This window comes from Canis lupus, chromosome 26, assembly GCF_003254725.2.
Source record: "Canis lupus dingo isolate Sandy chromosome 26, ASM325472v2, whole genome shotgun sequence".
NCBI lineage: Eukaryota > Metazoa > Chordata > Mammalia > Carnivora > Canidae > Canis > Canis lupus.
In genome coordinates, this window is record NC_064268.1 from 140,519 (window position 1) to 162,905 (window position 22,387).

At 50.5% G+C, this 22,387-nt stretch overlaps 1 protein-coding gene across 3 annotated transcripts; it reads right to left on the reverse strand.

Moving 5' to 3' along the window:
• Positions 1-2,695: 2,695 nt before the first annotated feature.
• On the reverse strand, positions 2,696-19,968 carry ANHX (anomalous homeobox). Of its 3 annotated transcripts, XM_049102139.1 has the most exons (11): positions 19,863-19,968; positions 18,100-18,359; positions 16,870-16,997; positions 15,704-15,827; positions 14,763-14,979; positions 14,168-14,285; positions 12,905-13,197; positions 10,157-10,304; positions 8,531-8,612; positions 8,146-8,274; positions 2,696-3,741 (listed from the first exon to the last, which is right to left on the reverse strand). In XM_049102139.1, the coding sequence occupies exons 2-10, from the start codon at positions 18,346-18,348 to the stop codon at positions 8,188-8,190; spliced, it is 1,446 nt and encodes a 481-aa protein (XP_048958096.1). In that variant the 5' UTR covers positions 18,349-18,359; positions 19,863-19,968; the 3' UTR covers positions 2,696-3,741; positions 8,146-8,187. The 3 variants fall into 3 exon arrangements, with proteins under 3 accessions (XP_048958096.1, XP_048958095.1, XP_048958097.1); XM_049102138.1 differs by lacking the exon at positions 2,696-3,741 and having other exon boundaries at positions 7,606-8,274; XM_049102140.1 differs by lacking the exons at positions 2,696-3,741; positions 12,905-13,197; positions 14,168-14,285 and having other exon boundaries at positions 7,606-8,274.
• Positions 19,969-22,387: the final 2,419 nt, after the last annotated feature.

Sequence of the window (22,387 nt, forward strand, 5' to 3'; positions counted from 1 at the left end):
CAATGAGATACCACCTCACACCAATGAGAATGGCAAAAATTAACAAGACAGGAAACAACAAATGTTGGAGAGCATGTGGAGAAAGGGGAACCCTCTTGCACTGTTGGTGGGAATGTGAACTGGTGCAGCCACTCTGGAAAACTGTGTGGAGGTTCCTTGAAGTGTTAAAAAAAATAGAGCTACCATAAGACCTAACAATTGAACTACTGGGGATTTGCCTGAAAGATACAGATGCAGTGAAAACCCAGGACACCTGCACCCCAATGTTCATAGCAGCAATATCCACAATAGCCAAAATGTGGAAGGAGCCTTGGTGTCCATCAAAAGATGAATGGATAAAGAAGATGTGGTCTATATACACAATGTAATATTACTCAGCCATCAGAAAGGACAAATACCATTTGCTTCGATGTGGATGGAACTGGAGGGTATTATGCTGAGTGAAGTCAGTCAATCGGAGGACAATCATCAGATGGTTTCACTCATACGTGTAATATAAGAAATAGTGAAAGGGACTAGAGGGGAAGGGAGAGAAAATGAGTGGGAAAAATTAGAGAGGGAGACAAGCCATGAGAGAGTCCTAACTTTGGGACAAAACAAAAGGTAGTGGAAGGGGAGGCAGGTGGTGGGATGTGGTGACTGGGTGAGGGGCACTGAGGAGGGGACATGATGGTAAGAGCACTGGGTGTTATACTGTATGTTGGCAAATCGAACTTCAATTTAAAAAAAGAGTCTAGGGATCCCTGGGTGGTGCAGCGGTTTGGCACCTGCCTTTGGCCCAGGGCGCGATCCTGGAGACCCGGGATAGAATCCCACGTTGGGCTCCCAGTACATGGAGCCTGCTTCTCCCTCTGCCTGTGTCTCTGCCTCTCTCTCTCTCTGTGTGACTATCATAAATAAATAAAAATTTAAAAAAATAAAAAATAAAAAAAAGAGTCTAAGGCAGCCCATGTGGTTCAGGGGCTCCGCGCTGCCTTTAGCCCAGGGCTGATCCTGGGGACCCGGGATCTAGTCCCACATCGGGCTCCCTGTGTGGAGCCTACTTCTCCCTCTGCCAGTGTCTCTGCCTCTGTCTCTCATGAATAAATGAAATATTTTAAAAAATAAAAAAATAAAAAATTAAAAAAGAGTCTAAAATAACTACTCACTTGTCCATCCTGGTAAAAAAAAAAAAAAAAAAAAAAAGATTACATAGATGTTTTTTTAACGACTACAAATCTCTGCTGAAGATTTCCAATAATGCAGGTAGACACTCTGCCATCCTTTATAGAGGTGGGGCTGGCCCCTATCTCTGCAAGTGTGGGCCCCTACTGGACACATAGTAAGGACATGGAGACACAAGGAACTTCAGTTGGGAAACCTGGCAAACACTATTGCAGCCAGTGACCAGATCTGCCCTGAGAGTATGTTTCATCAAACTAGAAACCCAGAGAAAATGGGTGATTTCCTAGTAAAAATACACATGAAAAAATTAGACCTGAAAATAAGGAAAACAGAAACTGACCAATTAGCTTAGGAAAACTTGCAGTGTTGCTTAGAAATCTCCCCTTGGAAAAGAGCCCAGGGCCATATGGGTGTGCAGTTTGCAGTGGACAGTTAACTGAGCTTTAACAATGTCTGATCTTTTTTTAAAGATTTTATTCATTCATTCATGACAGACACAGAGAGAGAGAGAGAGGCAGAGATACAGGCAGAGGGAGAAGCAGGCCCCATGCAGGGAGCCCACTGTGGGACTCGATCCTGGGACTCCAGGGTGATGTCCTGGGTCGAAGGCAGGCACTCAACTGCTAAGCCACCCAGGCATCCCAACAATGTCTGATCTTAATATCAAAGCTTGCTATATACTTACATATTTCATCTAATGTAGGATGTCAATGTTTACAAAACAAATATTATGTTATGAACTGCTATAAACATGCTGCCACATAAACTGAACTTCTTTTTTTTTTAATTTATTTATGATAGTCAGAGAGAGAGAGAGAGGCAGAGACACAGGCAGAGGGAGAAGCAGGCTCCATGCACCGGAAGCCCGACGTGGGATTCGATCCCGGGTCTCCAGGATTGCGCCCCTGGCCAAAGGCAGGCGCTAAACCGCTGCACCACCCAGGGATCCCTAAACTGAACTTCTCAACAAAAGAAAACCACAACTGATGAGCTCACTTCCCCCAAAGCCAGAAAATTAAATTTTCAATAAATTCTGTTTTGGGTACTCATAAACCTAAACTCATGTTTTCATAAATGTTTTCAAGTTGTCAATATGTTTTTTCAACTGTTAACACTGAAACAACAAAGGACCTTCACAATATCATGAGGGCATCAGAAGGCAGGGACAGCTGGCCTTGCGGCGGCCAAGGGACTAGCCCATCCCTCCACGTGCTAGCAGCCAAAACCGTCCTAGTGTTTCTCCTTTCTCTGTGCTGGAGCCTCTGCCCAGAAACAACTCTAACCTGTGAAAAGCACCATGGTATGCCATGACAGTGAGCTGCCAAAGCTTTAATCAAAGGAACCATTTTGGGCAGCCCCGGTGGCGCAGTGGTTTAGCGCTGCCTGCAGCCTGGGGTGTGATCCTAGAGACCCAGGATCGAGTCCCACATCAGGCTTCCTGCATGGAGCCTGCTTCTCCCTCTGCCTGTCTCTGCCTCTCTCTTTGCTCTCTCTGAATGAATAAATAAATAAATCTTTAAAAAAAAAAAGGAACCATTTTGTATAATATCTTGCACTGAATTATTACATGACAAAGGACAGATAAACACAGAGAAAGTCAGAAACAGATTATGCCCACTATCGAAGACAAAATGTCTCTGAGGAAGCCACAGCAAATCTCTCTTGCACACTTTTGTTGTTGAGTTGTAAGAATCCTTTATATATTCTGCATACTGAACCCATATCACATGTATGATTTGCAAACATTTTCTCCCATTCCATTGATTATTTTTTTAGTTTCTTGATATTGTCCTTTGGTACTCCTAAGTTTGTAATTTTGATAAAGTCCAATTTACTTTTTTATTACCTGTGCTTTTGTTAATCACACCCAAGAAATGATTGCTAAATCCAATGCCAATAGACACATGGAAATATGTTAAGAAAAAAAAAGATACTGACATGAGTTGGTGAGGATATGGAGAAATTAGAACCCTAGTATACTGATGATGATAACATAAAGTATTGTAGTCAATATGGAAAACAGTTTTGCAGGTTCTCAAAAAGCTAAACCCAGAATTAGCAAATGATTTAGCAATACCACTTCTGGGAATATACATACAAACAAATGAACACAGGTATTCAAACCAGAACTTGTACATGGATGGTCGTAGAAGCAGTATTCACCACGGTGGAAAGATGAAAGCAAAGCTAATGTCTGTCGGAAGTGGAATGGAAAAACTGCGGTAGGTCCACACAGTAGAGTAACAGTCGGCCATAAGAGTGATCGAGGTAAGTGTTTGAACCTAAAACACATTCCACTAAGAGAAAGAAGGGAACACAAAAAGCCACAGATTATAGGATTCCAGAGGTCAAAGGGAAGTGGGAAGCAAATGAGTTGTGGGTGATGGGATTTCCTTTTAGCATAAAAAAGGTTTTGAAAACAGAGATGGGGTGCCTGGCTAGCTCAGTTGGTGAAGCATCTGCCTTCGGCTCAGATCATGATCCCAGGGTCTTGTGATTAAGCCCCACATGGGGCTCCCTGCTCAGCGGGGAGTCTGCTTCTCCTTATCCCTCTGTGGCTTCTCCTGCTTGTTCTTTCTGTCAAATAAATAAATAAAATCTTTAAAAGAGAGAGACAGTGGTTGTACAATACTATATATGTACTAAATATCAAGGAATTGTACACTTTTTAAAAGTTGATTTTATGTGAATTTCACTTCATTTAAAAACCAAGTAGGGATCCCTGGGTGGCGCAGCGGTTTGGCGCCTGCCTTTGGCCCAGGGCGCGATCCTGGAGACTCCGGATCGAATCCCACGTCGGGCTCCCTGCATGGAGCCTGCTTCTCCCTCTGCCTGTGTCTCTGCCTCTCTCTCTCTCTCTCTCTGTGACTATCATAAATAAATAAAAATTAAAAAAAAAAAAACCAAGTAGCACATGCTTTATATGCAGATGTTATATACACCACTCGGGCTCCCCAGGGTTGGACTCCAGGAAACACAATCACTCAGGGTATTTATACTTTTGTATTTTCATACTTGGCTGCAGCAGAGGATGCCTCCACCTCACTTCTGCCCACACCTCTCCCGCTCTTGGTCTAAAGACACCTTCTGGGTCCTGCCTCATCCCACTGACCAGCATTTGGCTCCCCATGAAACCCTGGGATCATGGCACATGGAAGGGAGAAAGATGTCTCCATGGGCACATGGAAGGGAGGAAGATGTCTTTCTGAGCCCAAAGGGGCTTTTATACCTGGGAACTTAGACCTGCAGATGTTTCTGTCTGCCTGGGTCACAGTGGACAGCGCTCAGAGGGGCTCAGCACCCAGAGACAGGCCTCCATTTCATTCTACCTTGAAGACTTCAGCACCTCCAACCCCAGAAGAATTTGGTCCCAGCCCTCGCTGGGTGGGCAATCCCAGCACTGCCCCAACCCCAGCAGCCAGGAGAGACATGGTCTTGTGCCTGAGGTGCCCGGGGGCTACACTGGAGACACCACAGAGCCTTAGGCAGCTGAGAGGATCACTGGCAGAGGCAGGGCCACCGTTACAGGTGGAATTGTGTTCTACAAAATTTCATACATTGAAGTCCTAATCCTCAATACTCTGAATTGAGACCTGATGTGGAACTATGGCCTTCAGAGATGATCAAGTCAAGATGAAGTCATTCAGATCAGACTTACTCTACCATGATTACATTGGTAGATCTTGTTGGTATAAACAAGAACCAGGCAGAGACACACACACACACACAGAAACAGTGCTGTGTGGAGACTGGAGCTCTGCTTTCCCAAACCGAGGGAGTTCTGGAGCTGGAGAAAGCCAGCTGGACCCTCATGACCATGACATCATCTACATTTGGCACTTTCAGCCTCTAGACCTATGACCCAGCAGACATGTTTTTCCAGACCATGCAGTTTGTGGGACTTTGTTAGAGCAGACCTAGGAGCCCAGTGCAAGCCACCTCTGATCTCTTCAGTCATCTCTTGAACACAGAGGGCGTGGGTAACAGCAGGGCCCTTAACAGACCAAGACCAGGGCCAGGTGGTCACTTCCTCCCAACTGTCTGGGGGTCTGACCACTCAACTCACAGCTCTCAACCTCCCAGGGCCCACAGGAGAGGCAAAGGAGCTGGCCTCCCAGAAGCTGGTCACTGAACATCCACTCTGCCATCACTGGAGGCCAAAGCCTCTGACACCTCCCCTGGGCCCCTCTGGCAGCCACCAGCTATTTGAAGCAGCTACGATTTCCCTTTCAACTTCTGTAGGGGAAGTACCTCAGAAAGGCAGGAGAGAGCCCCCCCAACCTGGTCACAGCACCTCACCATGTCCATCAGGCCCAGGCTGGCCCATGAAGGACATAAGGGCAGGACAGTCTGTAGGGGAAACACCCCTCCTCTCTGAGGGGCCTGGGATCCAGACAGAATGCGGACAGGGAAGTGGTAGGCCTCAGGTGGGGGCTGGGTGGCCAAACATTGAAGGTGCTGGCCATGTGGGAGGGGGAGAGGCCTCCAGCCTCCACCCACACATGACGTCTGACCAGGAGCTCAAGTCTTAGTGTTCAGAGACTCTAGTCCATTTGCCACAAAATGGACATGGCCTGGCTGGCAGAGTCAGTGCTCTGGAATTTTCAGAATTAAGCCTGGCATCTGTGAAGGGTAGGAGCACAGAAGCTACCCAGGAGATGCTGATTGCCTCAGACCATGACCTCCCACAGAGATACCTCCCGGAATCTCAGAAACAGTAGGACTGGGATGGGCCCAGGGCTCTGCACATTTCCCAGGAAGGCCAAAGGACAGCCTCCCATCACAGCCCAGAGTTAACTCCCAACTCCTAACCCGCTCTGTAGTGTTTGTCAAATGTGAGGACATTTTAGGCAGACTGTGAACAACCAAGGGCAGGATGAATTTGAGGACAATGCTTCCTATGGTGACAGGTAACACATGATGAGTTATGCACATCAGTGATGGAAACAAATCACCTGGTGGACTGGTACACAGTGAGGCTATGACCTGCATGACCAGGCATGAGGGCAGTGGGCACCATTCAGAGGCCACAACTGCGTTAGTATGTGTTCACAGATTATAAAACTGTAAGCACATTAGAGAAATTCATGAGTCGACAGGAAGCTTAATGAGGAATAGCATAGTTTCAAAGTACTATCTCTCAAAATACACAAAAATGAGTAACTTTGTAGCGAAAAAATTTGGCAGAAAACACCTGAATGAAGTGATCCAGATGAGCACCAACAAAATGGGATAATCAAAACCGTGTGCTGTCTGTAAGGCATAGGAAGTGCTGTGTCCCTCTGCGATGTTCCTTCTGAAAAGGCATTTCCTAAATTACAAGGAAACACCCTTGTAATGAATGGCCCTTCTGGCGGACATTCTACCAGATAACTGGCTTGTACTCTTCAAAAGTGTCCAAGTCGTTAAAGTCCAGGAAAAAATAGGGCCTGTTGTGGGCTGAAGAGCAATAGCATGTGCCATGTGACAGGATATATCGATTGCTCAGGGTGTTGCCATGACAACTCATGAGACCTCAGTGTGGTCTGGAAGAAGGTGGAAGTAGCAATACTGCCTTCCTGGCTGTGGTGATCACATGTTGGCAAAGTAGCATTCCTTATCCAAAGGAAATATGCAGGAGTACAGGCATTAGCTCAGTAACTTGCGCTTAAATGGATGAAAGGAAAAAAATATCTGCATTCTATTTGCAACTTTTTGTAAGTTTGTGACTGTACCACAATAAAGACCTATTTGACAACAGAAAGGATTCATGATTCTAGGGAGGATGCAAATGAGTGTCCCCAGGAGGAAGCACTGATCACAGGTGATGCCTGGGGTGTGCCACTGTGGTGGTGAGAAGGGGGACCAGGGGTCCTAGGTCTGCAGAGTGAAGGGTGGGAGTACAGCTGAGAGCCCTGGGAGGTGGGGGGCACAGGTACCCTCAGCTCAGGTACGCCCCCCTGCAGGAAGCACTCAGCATCCTGTCGTTCAAGCACCACTTAGCCTAGGTTCTCAGCTATCCTTCACTTTACACCATCCTCTCAGCAATTACCCATGACTGCCTGCTCATTCCTGTCTACCCTGTGAGCTGCCTAAGGGCAAGTAATGGACTTTGCTCCCTGCTCTGCATACCTCTGTTAACTGATACAACGGGAGAGGCAAGAACCAAGGGCCTGTTCCTAGAGGTGACAGTCTGAGTGTCAAAGTCATCCCCGTAAAAGAGGGTCCCGTGCATCAGGGATCATATCACACTCAACCCCAGGGCCCTTGGGACACAGTGGCTGCTAGCCCCAGGGCAATTCCTGTTCCTGCAACAAAGCAGTCAGATAAAGGGCAGAAACAATCAGGTCAGGAGGGTATACTCATGCCATGCCAGGAAATGCCAGCGAGGGACAGAAAGGCAATGATGGACAGGGACAGGTGTCCATGATGTAGTTAAGCGAGTGAAAGGAAGGAGTTCAGAACGGTGAACTATAATTTAATTGAACAGAACATTTGTTTTACAAACACAGTGAATTACAACCTGCAGGTAAATGCACCCTATCCCACACCGAGCCCCAGCCTGAGCCATCCCAACCATGTCAGCTTCTGCAGAAGCTCCCCCCAAACACACAGAAATGTCAGAACACTGCCCTGCCCCATGGGCCAACTTAATGAGGTGAAGAGCTGGCCTTGTCACAGGGAAGGGAGGGTAGACAGCAGGGCAACATTCTCTATCTCTAGAAAGGCCTTCCCTGCCCAGAAGCTGCCCAGGAGCCTAACTAAATGATCCCCTGCTGCCTAAATGAAAGAGAGCCCTTTGACTTCTGAGCTCAAGGGCATTTCTCAAATGCTTCCTCCAATACAGTGAGTTGCCAAACAAACTATTCAAACATGGCAGGGGCCTAAACAGCCTCAATGCTTCTTACTGGAACCCCCCCCCCCCCCAAGGAACTCTGGCATCCTTTCTTCAGTTGGAATAAAGCTCTAGGTAACATGTATTAGAAGGCGAGATGTCCACACCTGCTCCCCTGAGGCACTGGCTGGACACCCTAAAGGGACATCTCAACCCAGGCTGCCCCCTGAAAGCTCAAGAAGCATCCTGGCTCCCCAGAAGGCATCGCTGGAGGCCTGGCCATCAGGCCACTGCACCTGCAAAGCCAACAAAGCATTACACACTGAAATGCTGCCCACCTGGCTCCACCTCCCCGCCCTGACCCACCCTCTCTGGACTCAGTAAGAAACACTGGCCCACAGCGCCCACCTCCCAGCTCCCGTCCAACTGATGCCCATTCCTGAGGCACCTCTTCCCCTTGTTACATTAATCTGGTCTATTTACTCCAAAGGTATGACCTGAGGACTGGAGAGTCGAGAGGGATCCCACAGTAACCTGGTAGTAGGGTCTTACCTGGCTGGAAGGCAAGGGCTGGCCCAAGTCCACAGTAGAGATACGGCTGGAGAAGGAAGGGCCTGGGGCCAGCTCCAGGAGGCTAGAAGACAGATGTCAGGACAAGCCCCAAATCAAGGGGGCACCAGGTCATAGCCCACTCTGTGAGCAACACAGACAGCCCTTTCCAGGTGCGGACACTCTTTGGGAAGAGTGAGCAGGTGCTGGAGTGAGTCAGGGAGCACCTGAGGAGGCTCACAGAGGAGAACCAGTAATAGAAAGGTGAAGGAGAAGGTCAAGAAGGGGCAGGCCTGGGGTGTGAAGGAGACAAGGGGCCATTGGCATCAAATCAGAGTAGCAGCAGGGAGACCAGGGAAGTTGACAGGGGCAGCCACTCAGGACAACTGTCTGGCAGGTCCCTAATACGGCAAACACACACCCGACAGCCATTCCACTCCTGGGTGTGTACATACCCAAGACATGAAGGCACATGTGCGGACCCACACATACCCCAAGTGGGAATTCAGAAATGCCTACCAGCAGGTGACACATCCAAACCATGATCCATCCACATCAAGGAACATAACTCAAATAAAGAGGCCATAACTGCTGGTGCGCACAGCAATCCTCAAGCAGAGTCAAAGCAGCCAGATCTGCCCCTGCCTTCCACAAAATTTTAAACTTTTGGATTTCACATGGAATTCTAAAATGCAGCTAAAGAAAGAAGGTCCATGGTCCTGCAGGTGGCAGGTGGGGCTGACCTCCATGGCTCAGCATTTGGAGGTACAGAGTCACATCCAGAAAACCACCCTGGTACCATCTAAACACGGTGCTTTACTGAATGTCAACCACACCCAAAGGAATTTACTTTTACAGAAGGGATCAAAATCATCAGACCAGAGCGAGGACAGGCTGGACATCAGAGTGAGTGGTAGGGTGGCCAGTGGAGAGACCACGCCAGCCCTGATGGGACCAGCTAGGGCACCTTCTCCATCATGATTGCTGGTCATAAATGAAAAAGTGAGTCCATCTGGCTGCTCCAGCAAGCAGAGTCTGTGACTGGATGCACTGCTCCCCTTCTCTCTCGTTACCCTGTCTGCCCTCACTGGGCACCCGGCCCTCAGCTCCCATACTGGGGAGATCACACACACTGGGGACCCCATCCTGGTGACTGCTGTCCATGCCCTGTCTTCTAGAGGACCCCGGCTTCTCACGCTCCTCTACCTCCACGTACTCCTGGTCTCTATCAGGCCCAGGACCACAGTTCACAGCACCAAGGCTATTCACAGACCTCACAAGCACCTCTGAAACTAGTCTGGAATATAAAATCACAATCTCGGTGCTGCTGAAAAACCCAGACCACCTCCGTCTGAGGCTTCTGGGGTCCAGGGTGACCATGGGAAGAAGCAGAGTGTGAGCACCATCTACAACACAGACACCCATGTTTGCTCTGGTATATCTGGGTGCTATTTTGTCTCAGGGAAAAACTACCCTCTTCTGGTGGATGTAGGGTGGGGAGAACATCAATTTTCAGAAACCTGTAAGGAAAGGACTCAATCTGCAGACCTGCAAGTCTATAGACAATAGGCAACCTGACCCATGGCCTGAGAAAGTGTCGCTGGAGCACCATGGCTCTGTGGGGCTCACCTCTGGGTTAAGATGAACTCAGGAGGCTGTGCTGGGGTCTGTGTGAGTAGGAAGCTACCCGCCCGTTGCTCTATCTGGCCACCGCTGGTGCCTGCACCTTCTTCCAGGTACATACTCTGGGGGTTGCTAACAGGTGAGTCAGTGAATCCTGCACAGAAAAAAATTCCACAGCCTGTGCTCAGAGGACGGAACACAACCCAAAGGCAGCACCACCATGGCCTCCACAGCAAGCACCAGCCCAGCCAGCTCTGAGCCCCAGTCATGACTGTTGATCTCCACAGCCTTTTTAGGCTCCCAGAAACAAAAACAAAGTCCAGTTTTGTGGACTTTGAATTTTGTTCTATTGATCCATTCTTGATTGACAGTCCCGAGTGTCAAAGACAGCCTCCAAATCTGCCCCACACACAGTGCCACTGTGTGAGGACAAGGACGGATGTCCGCCCATGCCTGCCTCATGCTGGGGCATCAAAAGCTGGGCTGCCAGCCCTGGGCCACTGCCATTCCCACCTTTTACCTACACTTCACCATGATTTCATGGAAACGCAAGGTATCATGACCTTACCTCCCCCCTCTCTCCATGTAAAATTTTGCAGAGAATTGGGGTACCTGGGTGGCTCAGTGGTTGACCATCTGCCTTTAGCTCAGGCTGTGATCACAGGGTCCTGGGATCAAGTCCCACATCAGGCTACTTGCAGGGAGCCTGCTTCTCCCTTTGCCTGCGTCTCTGCCTCTCTGTGTCTCTCATGAATAAATAAATTCTAAAAAAAATTTTTTTGCAGAGAATATCTTACTCTATCTTTCACTCTTAGAGATAAGCCATCATGGATCTGATCAATTCTGGGTTGACAAACATATCAGAGCAAAGGAAGGTAAGAAGGAATGTCCATGTCTGCCCTGAGTCTACCAGGAAATAAACCTAGCGAGAGAGCCCCTGACCTCAGAACGAACAACGGGCCAGCTGGGCTGGGTTCCTCCGTCCTCTCTGCTGTCTGCCAGAGTGGCCACCTTCCTGCCAGCTACTTGATCACAGCTCGAAGGAACTTTCCTGACCATCCAGTATATGATCCTACCTCCACTTCCTGCTGTTTCCTCTTTTCTGCGGAACTCTAGAAATACCATGAGGTATGTCAAATACAGTTTAAGTGATTTGAGAATTTCTGGTTCGAACTTAAAAGATCACTTGGTTATATCTTCTTCCCCCAAGAGAAAGACAAGTAATAAGCCAAAAACCAGAAATAGGGATCCCTGGGTGGCGCAGCGGTTTGGCGCCTGCCTTTGGCCCAGGGCACGATCCTGGAGACCCGGGATCGAATCCCACGTCAGGCTCCCGGTGCATGGAGCCTGCTTCTCCCTCTGCCTATGTCTCTGCCTCTCTCTCCCTCTCTCTCTGTATGACTATCATAAATAAATTTTAAAAAATTAAAAAAAAAAAACAAAAAAAACCAAAAACTAGAAATAAAGGGACAGTCAGGGGAGAGGGAGATGTCCCTAGTCTGCAGACCCAGGACACAGTCCAGTCCTATGTTGGAAGGTGGGGTACAGGTCAGATCCTGAGAATCATAAGGAGGCTGGCAGGGAGGGAGCAGGAAGGAGGGGAGGGTCCCATCTTGGTGTTCAGGCAGCCTGTCAGCTGGGAGGCTCACCCATTACCCCTTACACATGCTGGACCCAGTGAAGACCAGGTCCCCTCGTCCCAAGGTGAAGTTGGCCAGTAACCGCCCTATTGCAGCTTTGTTGGTAAATACATACAGGCAAACTGTAGGTCTCTGATAGCGGAAAAAACAGACAGCAAGAAATGAAGAGCAATATGGTCAAACCGATGTGCTGCCTCAAGAGCAGAGTCTGCAGTTACTTCCTCCTTCTGACCCCTCCTCCATCACACATCCCATGTTCCCACCTTCACACAACAAAGCATAGTTTTTGAAACTTCTATTGAGAATACTCAAAAATGTAAAAATTACCTGCATCTGTAAAAAGTAACACAATCCACAGTGAAAGGAAAATTCAAATAAAAAACAGCTAGGAATTCTCTTAAAGCATAATTGTCAAACTGGAATACTGAAAAACAGGTTTTAACACACTCAAAGAACATCCAATGAAATAGGAAAAGAAACATAAGAAGATAAGCATTCTGGGAGAATGGCCCAGGGTTTCCAACATTATTATAAGATTTGTGCTCTAAAGAGAACAAAGAACATGGGAAATGTTATCCAAAAAATAGACCTTAGAAGAGATACTATTTTTTTTAAAGACTTTACTTATTCATGAGAGACAGAGAGAGGGGCAGAGACACAGGCAGAGGGAGAAGCAGGCTCCATGCAGGGAGCCTGATGTGGGTGGGACTCGATCCTGGGACCCCAGGATCACGACCTGAGCTAAAAGCAGATGCTCAACTGCTGAGCCACCCAGGCATCGCTAAACACATATTCTTTAGAGATACTTATAGCTACAATAACTTAGATGAAACTAAGGAAATGGTATTTCAATCATGAGATGTGGTCAGCTGTCTTCTGTTGCAGCAAGTGGTGACAGGTAAGTCAGATAGCTGGAATGTGAGCGCAGGGGTGGCAGCTGTCTCATTTAATTTTAACTCTTTCCTCACTGTCTTACTTTTAGTCATAGACACATTTTACTTTTGCAAACTAGAAAAGTAGCAGAGTACTGACCCTTCCCATGCCCCTTCAGATGAGACCCAAGTAGCTGTTGCATCTTGTCGGGAAGAGCACAGTCTGTCTGCAGTGGACCCACCTGTGGAGTTGGGTTCACCAAGGGCAGTGATCGACACACCCACAGCGGCATCTGCAGGGTGCATCATGCAGTCCAACCCATGCCCATGGACCAGCTGCCCAGTCTGGAAGGAAACTTCCTTGGAGGACGCCAGTGCAAGGGACATCAGCCATGACTCAGGGGCAACCAGAGAAGGGTCCAGCATGTCACTGCCAGCAGTCAGAGGGCAGAGGCCAGGGCCTGGGCAGATGTGGGGCAGAGTGGCAGGATTGTGGCCAGGCCCCTCCTGATACATCTCACCACCCAGCAGAGACCTGGGAAAGACAGCAAACACCGTCCCTTGGAGGGCAAAGGCTGCCTCAGGCCAGGGAATAGAGGCCTAGGAGGAGACTTCAGCCCCAATGGAGAATCCAGGTTCCCAACACAACTCAGACACTCTTGGCTATAAGGCCACCATATCCCTAATCACATTGCTTTCACTATTCTACCTGCAGCTGCAAGGGTTTTGGAACACTTTAAAAATCCTATTACTGGAAACCTAAGACACATTAGCAATTTCTTTAAAAGGACCGTCAATGAAGCATTGTTCCACCTACTGCGTGCAGGAAATGATCAGGAAGATCCTAGTCTTGGAGCAAATAACAATGGCTGGCCAATCAAAGGGCTGTTAGGCAGCAACTGCTAATAATTTAAAGACTCAATCCCTCGGGCAGCCTGGGTGGCGCAGCGGTTTAGCGCCGCCTTCAGCCCAGGGCCTGAACCTGGAGACCTGGGATCAAGTCCCATGTCGGGCTCTCTGCATGGAGCCTGCTTCTCCCTCTGCCTGTGTCTCTGCCTCTCTCTCTGTGTCTGTGTCTCTCATGAGTAAATAAAATCTTTAAAAGAAAAAAAAGAGAAAGTACTTGGACAGGGCCTTGTGCATTGTAGGAACTCAAGAAATGTTAGCAGTTAATGACTCTGTGAAATAGAAACCATACAAAATACCAGAAATAAAAAGAAACAGCAGCTATGGTTTGCCTTTAGGAAGTAAGCCTGCAAGTTTTTCTTCCCAACTGTTTTTGTCATTCTCCAGTATATCCATGACATCAGGCTGCGAGCCAGGCTCTGGGGCACAGGTGTCGGATTCCCACTACAGATTCACAGATGTCTCTACTCTCGGCAATCACTAACCTGGTCCCACTGTCAGGCCCAACAATCACACACCTGCTCCAGGGCTGGCCAGCCATCCAGGATGAGGAAACTAAATAGAGTGATGGTCACATGGGCTGTTGGGGGCAGCAGTACCTGGGAGGCAATGGCTTCATTATAGTCTCATCTCCAGAAAAGTCTGGGGCCAGGGCCAGAGACTCCCAAGGCCCCTGAGTGGTCTCCCTGAACGGTACAGGCTCATCTTCCTCTGTTCCTGTGGGAAGTCAATCAGACAGGAGAGGAGGCTTGGTGATGCTGAGTCCAGCCTCCTCCTAGGTGCAGCCCCGCTGGCTAGAAAGGGTGTAGTGATGCCCTTCTGAATCATTACAATACTCTTTGTCCCTTAAATGTCTTTTTTCTGAAATCAAACCATAATTAAAGTCCAGGAACCCCCATGTCGCAGTGGCTGGCTCTTCCCAGGTCTGCTCAGGAATTCCAGGCTCTGGACACACAGAAACTTCTAAATGTAGAGCAGGGTCTTCCTAAGCCCAGCATGACCCCCAGCTTCAGTGACCCTGCTCACCTCGAGGTGACCTCCTGGAGTGCAGAAAGCAGTGGAGGGGCTCCCCCAACCCCAGACACAGTGACTGTGACCCCCAGCTTCAGTGACCTCCTGGACGTGCAGAGCGCAGTGGAGGGACTGTCCCCGGAAACAGTGGCCCCCAGAGGCCGCGAATCAGGAGCCACTCACCTGGCCACCGAGGCCCGTCCACGCAGCCAGGGCCCAGGTGGGGCTGTCCTGCGGGCCGGGGCAGGTCCGAACCCCTGCCCTTCGCCTTGGGGTCCTCTGCTGCGTCCACTGGCGCTGGCTCCAGGCGCTGGACAAGAGCCCTCTGGCGCCGCCGATAATTGGCGAACCAGTTGTACACTTGCTCTACCGTCAGGCTCGTCTCCAAGGCCAGGTGCTCCTGCCCCAAAACACCACAGCCTGTAGCCCCCTCCCATTCCCGGAGTGGCAGGGTTGCTGGCCCAGAGCCGTGGAGGGGGCGGTGGGAGGACACTGCCGGGCAGCAGACAGCGACTGGAGAGGTGGGGCGGTGACGGTGATGCGAGGGCCCTGCCGATTGGACAGGGACCATGGTGGGTGTGGCAGGCACAGAAGCGCCCTCTTGATTGGACAAGCGACCACTGGGGAAAGCCTTGCTGATTGGGTGACGGAGACATGTGGGTGGAGCTAACGGAGGAAGGTCCCGCTGATTGGACAGAGCAGAGATGTAGGTGAGAGAACAGGCCCTGATTTAGGAGCAGCAGAACACTAACTGGCCAAGCTCGCTCCATCTCTCCGGTCTGCAGGGGCTGCCTTGAGGCTGCCACTTCCCTGGCCTCAGCAAGCACTGAGCCCTGCAAATACCTGCCTCCCTCTCGCTGGAAGCCCCATGATGGCAGTCCCCCCAACCCTGGTACCCAATGCCTGCAGGGTGCACAGGATGACCCCACGTGAGGAAAGGAAACCCTCCACGTGCGCAGGCAGGATGTTCGGGGGCTCCTGTCCCCGGGAAGGTCAGAGGGGCAAAGGGGCCACTGGGGGCCATGAAGGAGCAGAGCGATGGGGTGGGGGTCACCTTAGGTCGGGGGGGCGGGGGAAGGCGGCCAAGGGCAGGGGAGCCTGGCCTCCATCACCTCGGCTCTTACCCTCTCCACCTTGCTGGGATTGGGGCTCACGCCAGAGGCAAAGTCGTGCAGCTTCTGGCGAACCTCTCTGGGGAAGTTCCGGCTCTTGAGGCCACCAGGGCAGAGGGAGGGAGGTGGTGGATTCCTGGACAAGGACAGTGAGGAGGTGGTTACCACCCCTCTGCTCCCAGATGCATTGGCTGCTGCTCCTCCTGTCCAAGTCCTAGGCCCATCCTCCGGAGGAGCACCAGCATCAGACCCCTGCGCTGTGCTGCACACCCTCATGGGCATCACCAGGGCTTCCAGGACCTCTCTCTGATCCAGAAGGAATCCATCTGTTCTTCAGTAACTAGGCCCCATGGGGCTGGAATCCCATCACTTGGACTGCCAGGAGCCCAGAGTGAGATCGATAGCTGTTCCTGGTCAGTGGTGAACACCCAAGATCAAGGATAAAGGCTCTACAGTCTCAGTGTCCAGCCTGGAATCTGGCTTTCCATCTCTCCTTTGCATAACCTTGGGCAAGTCCTGACCTTTCTGTGCTTTGGTTTCCTTATCCGTAAGTGGTGATGAAGAAATAATAATAATTACTAGTTGTAACGTTTACTTCATGCTGATAATGGTCATGCTGGTAATTACTATTAACATGGACCTAGCACCTCTCATATGCCAGGCAATCTTCTCAGCACCATGTATATCTCATCTGATGATATCTCATCACTCTCATCTCTACGTCCCTTTAAAAGAGCCTGCAGCCCTTAAGGGTGGTGCTGTAGACCCAGGCCCATGGCACCTGCAGAGCCTATCTGTGGTAACCAGATGACTGAAGGCACATGTGCTGGGTATCTCTCACGGGAGAAGACAAGAGATCGAGAGTAAGGTCAGGATGTCCCTGCAGAGCCCTCACTGAAAGTGCCCCTGCTGCAACCAGAATGTCTGCCTGGGTCCTGGGAACAGCTCCATCTCCTTGCCATGCAGGCAAATATAGGAATGCACACCCACAGCCAGCTGAGCAAGTGGAGAGTATGGCTCAGTGTTGGGCACACTGGCTGATGCACAGAGCCTGTTACCCTGCTTCTTCTGACTTTTCCTGCATTTATTTCCCTGTCTCACCTCAGCCCCTGTGTGGCTTTAGATGGCACACCCATTAGGAGTCCTAAAGGAATGAGCACAATAAAGGCTTATTGTACCTCTTTCTGCAGCGGAACTTCTGCACTGGGGTCAGTGCCACCACGCCCAGCCGCTTCATGACCAGGCGATAGTGAATGTCGTTCCAGAGTTGTACCAGTTCCTGGCTGCCTCCAGGCACCTGGCAACCCTGCCAAAAAAAAGCCTGCTGAATCCTGGCTGCCCTTTCCCACCCTAGAGCATGCCAACTGACCCGACCTGATCTGTGGGAGCACTGCTTGTTGATGTGCCAGGGAACGAGGGCATGAGCTACACAGCCAGCACTCCAGTCACCACCAGGCTCAGTGACATGTCTCTGGAGGCCCAGCCAGCCAGCCACCCGGTCCTGTCAGCCCTCAGTCCTCCCACAGAGCACATGTGGTGAACACCACACTCAATCACTCCTTACAAGTGAGGAGCAGGGGGCAAAGGGGAGCAAATGACTGGCCTGGGGCCAGACAACACACATGAGGCAGAGCTACAGTTAGAACCATAGGGTCAGATTTCTGATCTTCCATGAGAGAATTTTCTCTCCCACCCAGCCAGGCTGGCCCCTCGGATATTCCATAAGCGTATCCTGAGTCAAGTGGGATAAAGTGATCCTGGTTTGTGCCCCATGACAGCTCCCCAATCCAGTGTGACTTGTTCACATAACCAGACCCTGGGCATGGCCAAGGATGTCTGGTGTTGGCCTCCCTGCTGACACAGCCCCTATGGCCAGTGTGTGGTTCTCACATTTAATGCTCAATGTTCTCAGGATCATCTTGGCAAGAAGTGCTGGTAATTATTTAACTTTCTCTCCACAGTATCAGAAAAAGCCCATTTTGCTATGCTGTGACTCTCAGTCTCCTGCCGGGATCCAGCCACCAGCCTTGGGCACATCAATGCGAGTCAGGTCACATCAGTGCCAAATGACTTGTGCATCCAAAAGCCACCAGATGAGTGACAAAGACACTTTTTGGTTTGCATTCTGAATTGCAGACCTGCAGCTAAGAGGTCCTGGGTCTGTCTGACTGCTTCACTAACAGAGATCTCAGCTCTCCAAACCAGGACCACCACCCAATATGGATCTCTTAAACGGAGAGTTTTGCCTCAGATTATTGAGGTATTTAGAACTTAGTAGAGTGTGGACCATCCTGGTTTGGTTTACAGAATGTCCCCCAAGTTCTCGCTGACTTGTGGGCATTTTTTCTGTGTTTGGGATGATGGTGGATGTTGTACCTCTCCGCACCCCCCCTCACAGACCAGCCTACCTCCAGTACCCGGCAGGCAGCCTGATGCTGCTCCTGCTGGGCCAGCACTCGGGCACACACGAGGGCCACGTCCGCATTGTCCAGAAGGTGCAGGCGGAGTTGACTATCCAACACAGCCGTGACCAAGGGCTGTACCTGGGCAGGGTCATCCTGGAGGTCCCGACACAGCCTGCCTGCAAGAGTCACCAACTCCGCCAGTGGTGGCTCAGCATCCCCTCTGTCCCTCAGCAGCCTCAGGAAGCTCTGCATCCCAAGTCCCTCTGTAAACAAGACAAAAGTCTCGACAATGGCCAGCGCCACCGACAGGCTGACTCCAAGGCCTCTCTGGCCTGGGCATTTGTAACACGGTGGTGACTGCCCACTGAGAAAGGGCAGAGGAGCATCCAATGCCTGCCAGAATTTCTCTTCTTTTAGTCGTTGTGTACTGTGTTACTGCAGTGGCTCATCTCATTCCTAAGAACTTTCCATCTGTACCCCATCCACAGGCCCCCCACCCTGGTCCTCTCTTTCTCCTGTTTCCCCTGCCATCTAACACACACTAGTTGACTATGTTTGGTTTCACTCCTTCTCTGGGCTCAGTCAGGGTGGGGACCCTGTGTCTTGACATCACTAGATTTCCCCAGTATCTGCCACATGGAGGCAAAGGCATCTCAAAGCAGTAGGAAGCACCCTGAGGCAGGGCCTGGCAGACACTGCTTACATGCCTACAGAGAGGAGCCTTGGGACCTGCCAGAGCAGGACTAGCACCATCTACTTTTAACCATTATGATTTTGAAAAAAAAAAAAAAGGCCAAAGATACTTGAAAAACACAAAGTTTTAAAGGTTGTCCTAATCCCACACGTTAAAAACAAACACACACACACAAAGTAGTGAACATTTGCTGGGCCTGCCAATGCCTGGTGCGTCTACTCTGCCCTGTGGCCAACCATACACACGTGGGCTACTGCAAGGTGGATCTAAAGGCTTTGTGAAGGTTTCTTTTTCATAAAAATCTACCTGTGTATCCACACAACTAGTACTACAAATCTATTCCCTAGCCCATATGAATGGTTCTACAGAGTATCCCATGACCACAGGGGCCATCTGGGCCTGTGCACCTGCCCACCCCCAGACACTGGGCAGCACGTTCACAGTGTCTTCCACAGATTAGGCTCCCACCAGCGAAGTTCAAGGGCAGGCCTACAGGGGCGTGCTGGGGGTAAGAATCTGCAAGCCCGGCCTGCAGAAGCCTGGCCTGTGTGCGCACTCCCTGCTGCAGGGTCTGGCCTCAGGTTCTAGTTCTTTCCACCATGCACAACCCCTCACCCTCAGGTCCTCCTCTGCACCTGGGGCCACTCATCCCAGGCGGCGTGCTCCTCCCTGGCGGCCCACATTCCTCCCCACCGATCCTGGGTTCAGAGGGGGCAGGGGGGAGGGCACCTCTCAGGCCCCGAATTCTTACAGCGGAAAACTACCCCCCAAACCCTGCCCCGCTCTGGCTCTGGGAAGAGGGAGCCGGCAAGAGGCTGCGGGCCAGCTTCACGCGGACCGGACCTTAAAGTCCAAGAACAACGTGGCCTCCTGAGGGGGGAACCAGCCCCGGGCAGGGATGGAGGGGGCTGCAACAGGCACCTGCTCGGGCACCCCCAGCTCCGGGCATCTCCTGCCCCCTTACCTCTCCGGGTGTGCTGCTCCCCAGCACCCCCAGCCCTGGGCATCCCCCCATACCTTTCGGGGCACCCCCCGCCCTCAGCACCACCGGCCCAAGGCATACCCCCCATACCTCTTGGGGCACGCTGCTACCCCACGAGGTGGAGGCTCCTGCCCTCAGCACCCACCCGCGCCACCGCCCTACTTGCCGCACTTCCGCTCCCGCAGCACGTGCTCCGTGCGCACCTCGGGAGGCGGTGCTGGGCGGCGCGGAAGGCGCAGCGGCTACAAAGTATCAGGCGGCGGCCAATGGGGCAAGGGCTCCACCCGAGGAACGAGCCCAGGGCCTCCGCCTCCGCCTACCCCGCGCTGAGAGGTCTGCCTGGTTTCCCGTAGGTTCTGGGGGGACCCAGAGTCTCTGGAGGACCTGGGAGTGTCTGAGGGTTTGGGGGTGCAATTGAGACTGCGTATTCTCAGGCCCAGGAAGGAGCAGGGCCAGGGTCTGGGGGGATTGTCGGCGGCTGAGACAGTCTGGTCGGCAGCGGAGGACAGAGTCAGGACCCTCGTGCCCGCCAGGGCAGGAAAAGCTGTGACCTTTGACTGACCTCAAGCCTCGCGCCGGGTTGCACAGCAGAGCCAAAGGGCAGCTGAGGTCGCAGGTCCTGGGGTGGGCTGGCATCTCCCTCCCACACTTTCGGAGACCTGCCCCCCGCCTCTGGCCCCTGTGGGAGGAGGAGGCCTTTCCAGTGCAGACCCCCTCCCCAGCAGACAGGGTAGGAACAGAGGCCCTCAGAGGGCTCGGGGACCACAGGGGTGCGGGGAGCTCCCAGAGCGGGCTCCCCAAGAGCGGCATCCCGGACACCCGAGACTGACCTCCAAGCTCTCCTGAGCACCTTGCAGCCGGAACATCTTCCGAGCTAGGATGGCCCCGAGGCCGACCCGGGTCAAACAATGGATGGAAATCATCAGGCTATCAACCTCCTGGCCTGGACACAGTCCAGCCTCTGCATGGTGGTCAAGGGAAGCTGTGGGTTCTCTTACACAGTAAGCTCCAGAAATGAGGGACCAGGATTACTTCCAGTTGTCTTTTACAGGTGGTCATGGTCTTATGGGAAATATTCTCTGACGCCAAAGCTTATACATAAGCTCCAGCAAATGACATCAGCAGAGAGAACACCATTTCAGCATTTGTTCAAGTGAAACTCAAAGCAATCCAAGTGTCTGATGAAATCGCACTTGAGAAAGAGGACAGGCTCCTGGAAGGTTATTAGTAATTATGCTGCGGAATGATGAGTCCTGCACTGCCCATTGTACAATAAAAATGGGGTGTTACAAGACAGTGTGAGGTATCTGGGCCTATTTGAAAAATGCAAAGGTAAAAGGATATATGACACATTGTTAAACTCTGGCTGAACCCAGGTGATAAAATTATCTTACTTCATTATGTTATAAGGCATTTTAGTTGTTTTCTTTTTGCTTACTCATGTTTTCTACTTTTTATTAAAAAAAAGAGGATTCTGTTTTTCCATTTTTTAAAAGATTTTATTTATTTATTCATGAGAGATAGAGAGTGAGAGGCAGAGACACAGGCAGAGGGAGAAGCAGGCCCCAAGCAGGGAGCCCAATGTGTGACTCGATCCCGGAACTCGGGGATCATGCCCGGAGCCAAAGACAGACGTTCAACCACTGAGCCACCCAGGCATCCCTGTTTTTCCATTTTTAAGGTTCTTTCAAGGAGGAGAAAGAGAAAACAAGAGAGTTGTGAACAACATGGGTCCTCTTATACCTGGATTTCTTTTAATAAATATAGTACCTTAAATATATATTTCTCTTCCTTATGATTTAATTTTTTTTTATTTTTTTTAAATAAATTTTCATTTATTTATGATAGTCACACACAGAGAGAGAGAGAGAGGCAGAGACACAGGCAGAGGGAGAAGCAGGCTCCATGCACCGGGAGCCCGACGTGGGATTCGATCCCGGGTCTCCAGGATCACGCCCCGGGCCAAAGGCAGGCGCCAAACCGCTGCGCCACCCGGGGATCCCTACTCTTCCTTATGATTTTAATAGCATTTTCTTTTCTCTAGCTTACCTTATCACAAGAATACAATATAAAATACATATAAGATATAATTTATGTTAATTATGTTATCAGTAGCCTATTAGTAGTTAAGATCTTGGGGAATCAAAAGTTATGCATGGATTTTGAACTGCATGGGGTTGGCATTCCTAACCCCCGTGTGTTCAACAGTCCACAGTTCACCTATGTGGGGCTGACACAACCCCACACAGGTGAACACATGGGAAACCAGAGATCTGCTGCACCACACCACTCGTTTATAGTGAAATCTGTTAATACAATCATAGGCTCTTTCTCTGGGACCCACCAGATGCTCAATCAACATATTCCTTATTACTCTCCCGTGAGTTGAAAAACTCAATGGAACCTAAAATGTAAAAGTATCTGTAAATTCAAATGTGATTCAACAAATCATATGATCCTAATTCACTAATATAGTATCATTTGCTTTCTTCAGTTATCATTTACTGAGCACTGGATATGTCGCAAGTAAGATGTTATAATTTGAGCCTCCTAGCCCCACACCTGATCCAACATTATGGTTCCTTGTTACTGATAAGGAAATAGATCCAATGAAT

What these genes read in the sequence shown, in the direction of transcription:
- ANHX (XM_049102139.1), bottom strand. Translation starts at nt 18,348, where the DNA reads ATGCAGAGCTTCCTGAGGCTGCTGAGGGACAGAGGGGATGCTGAGCCA. An exon ending in CTGCCTGCCGGGTACTGGAG is followed by an intron (nt 16,998 to 18,099) that starts GTAGGCTGGTCT and finishes TTTTTTTGGCAG; the next exon opens with GGTTGCCAGGTGCCTGGAGG. An exon ending in AAGTTCCGCTGCAGAAAGAG is followed by an intron (nt 15,828 to 16,869) that starts GTACAATAAGCC and finishes GTCCTTGTCCAG; the next exon opens with GAATCCACCACCTCCCTCCC.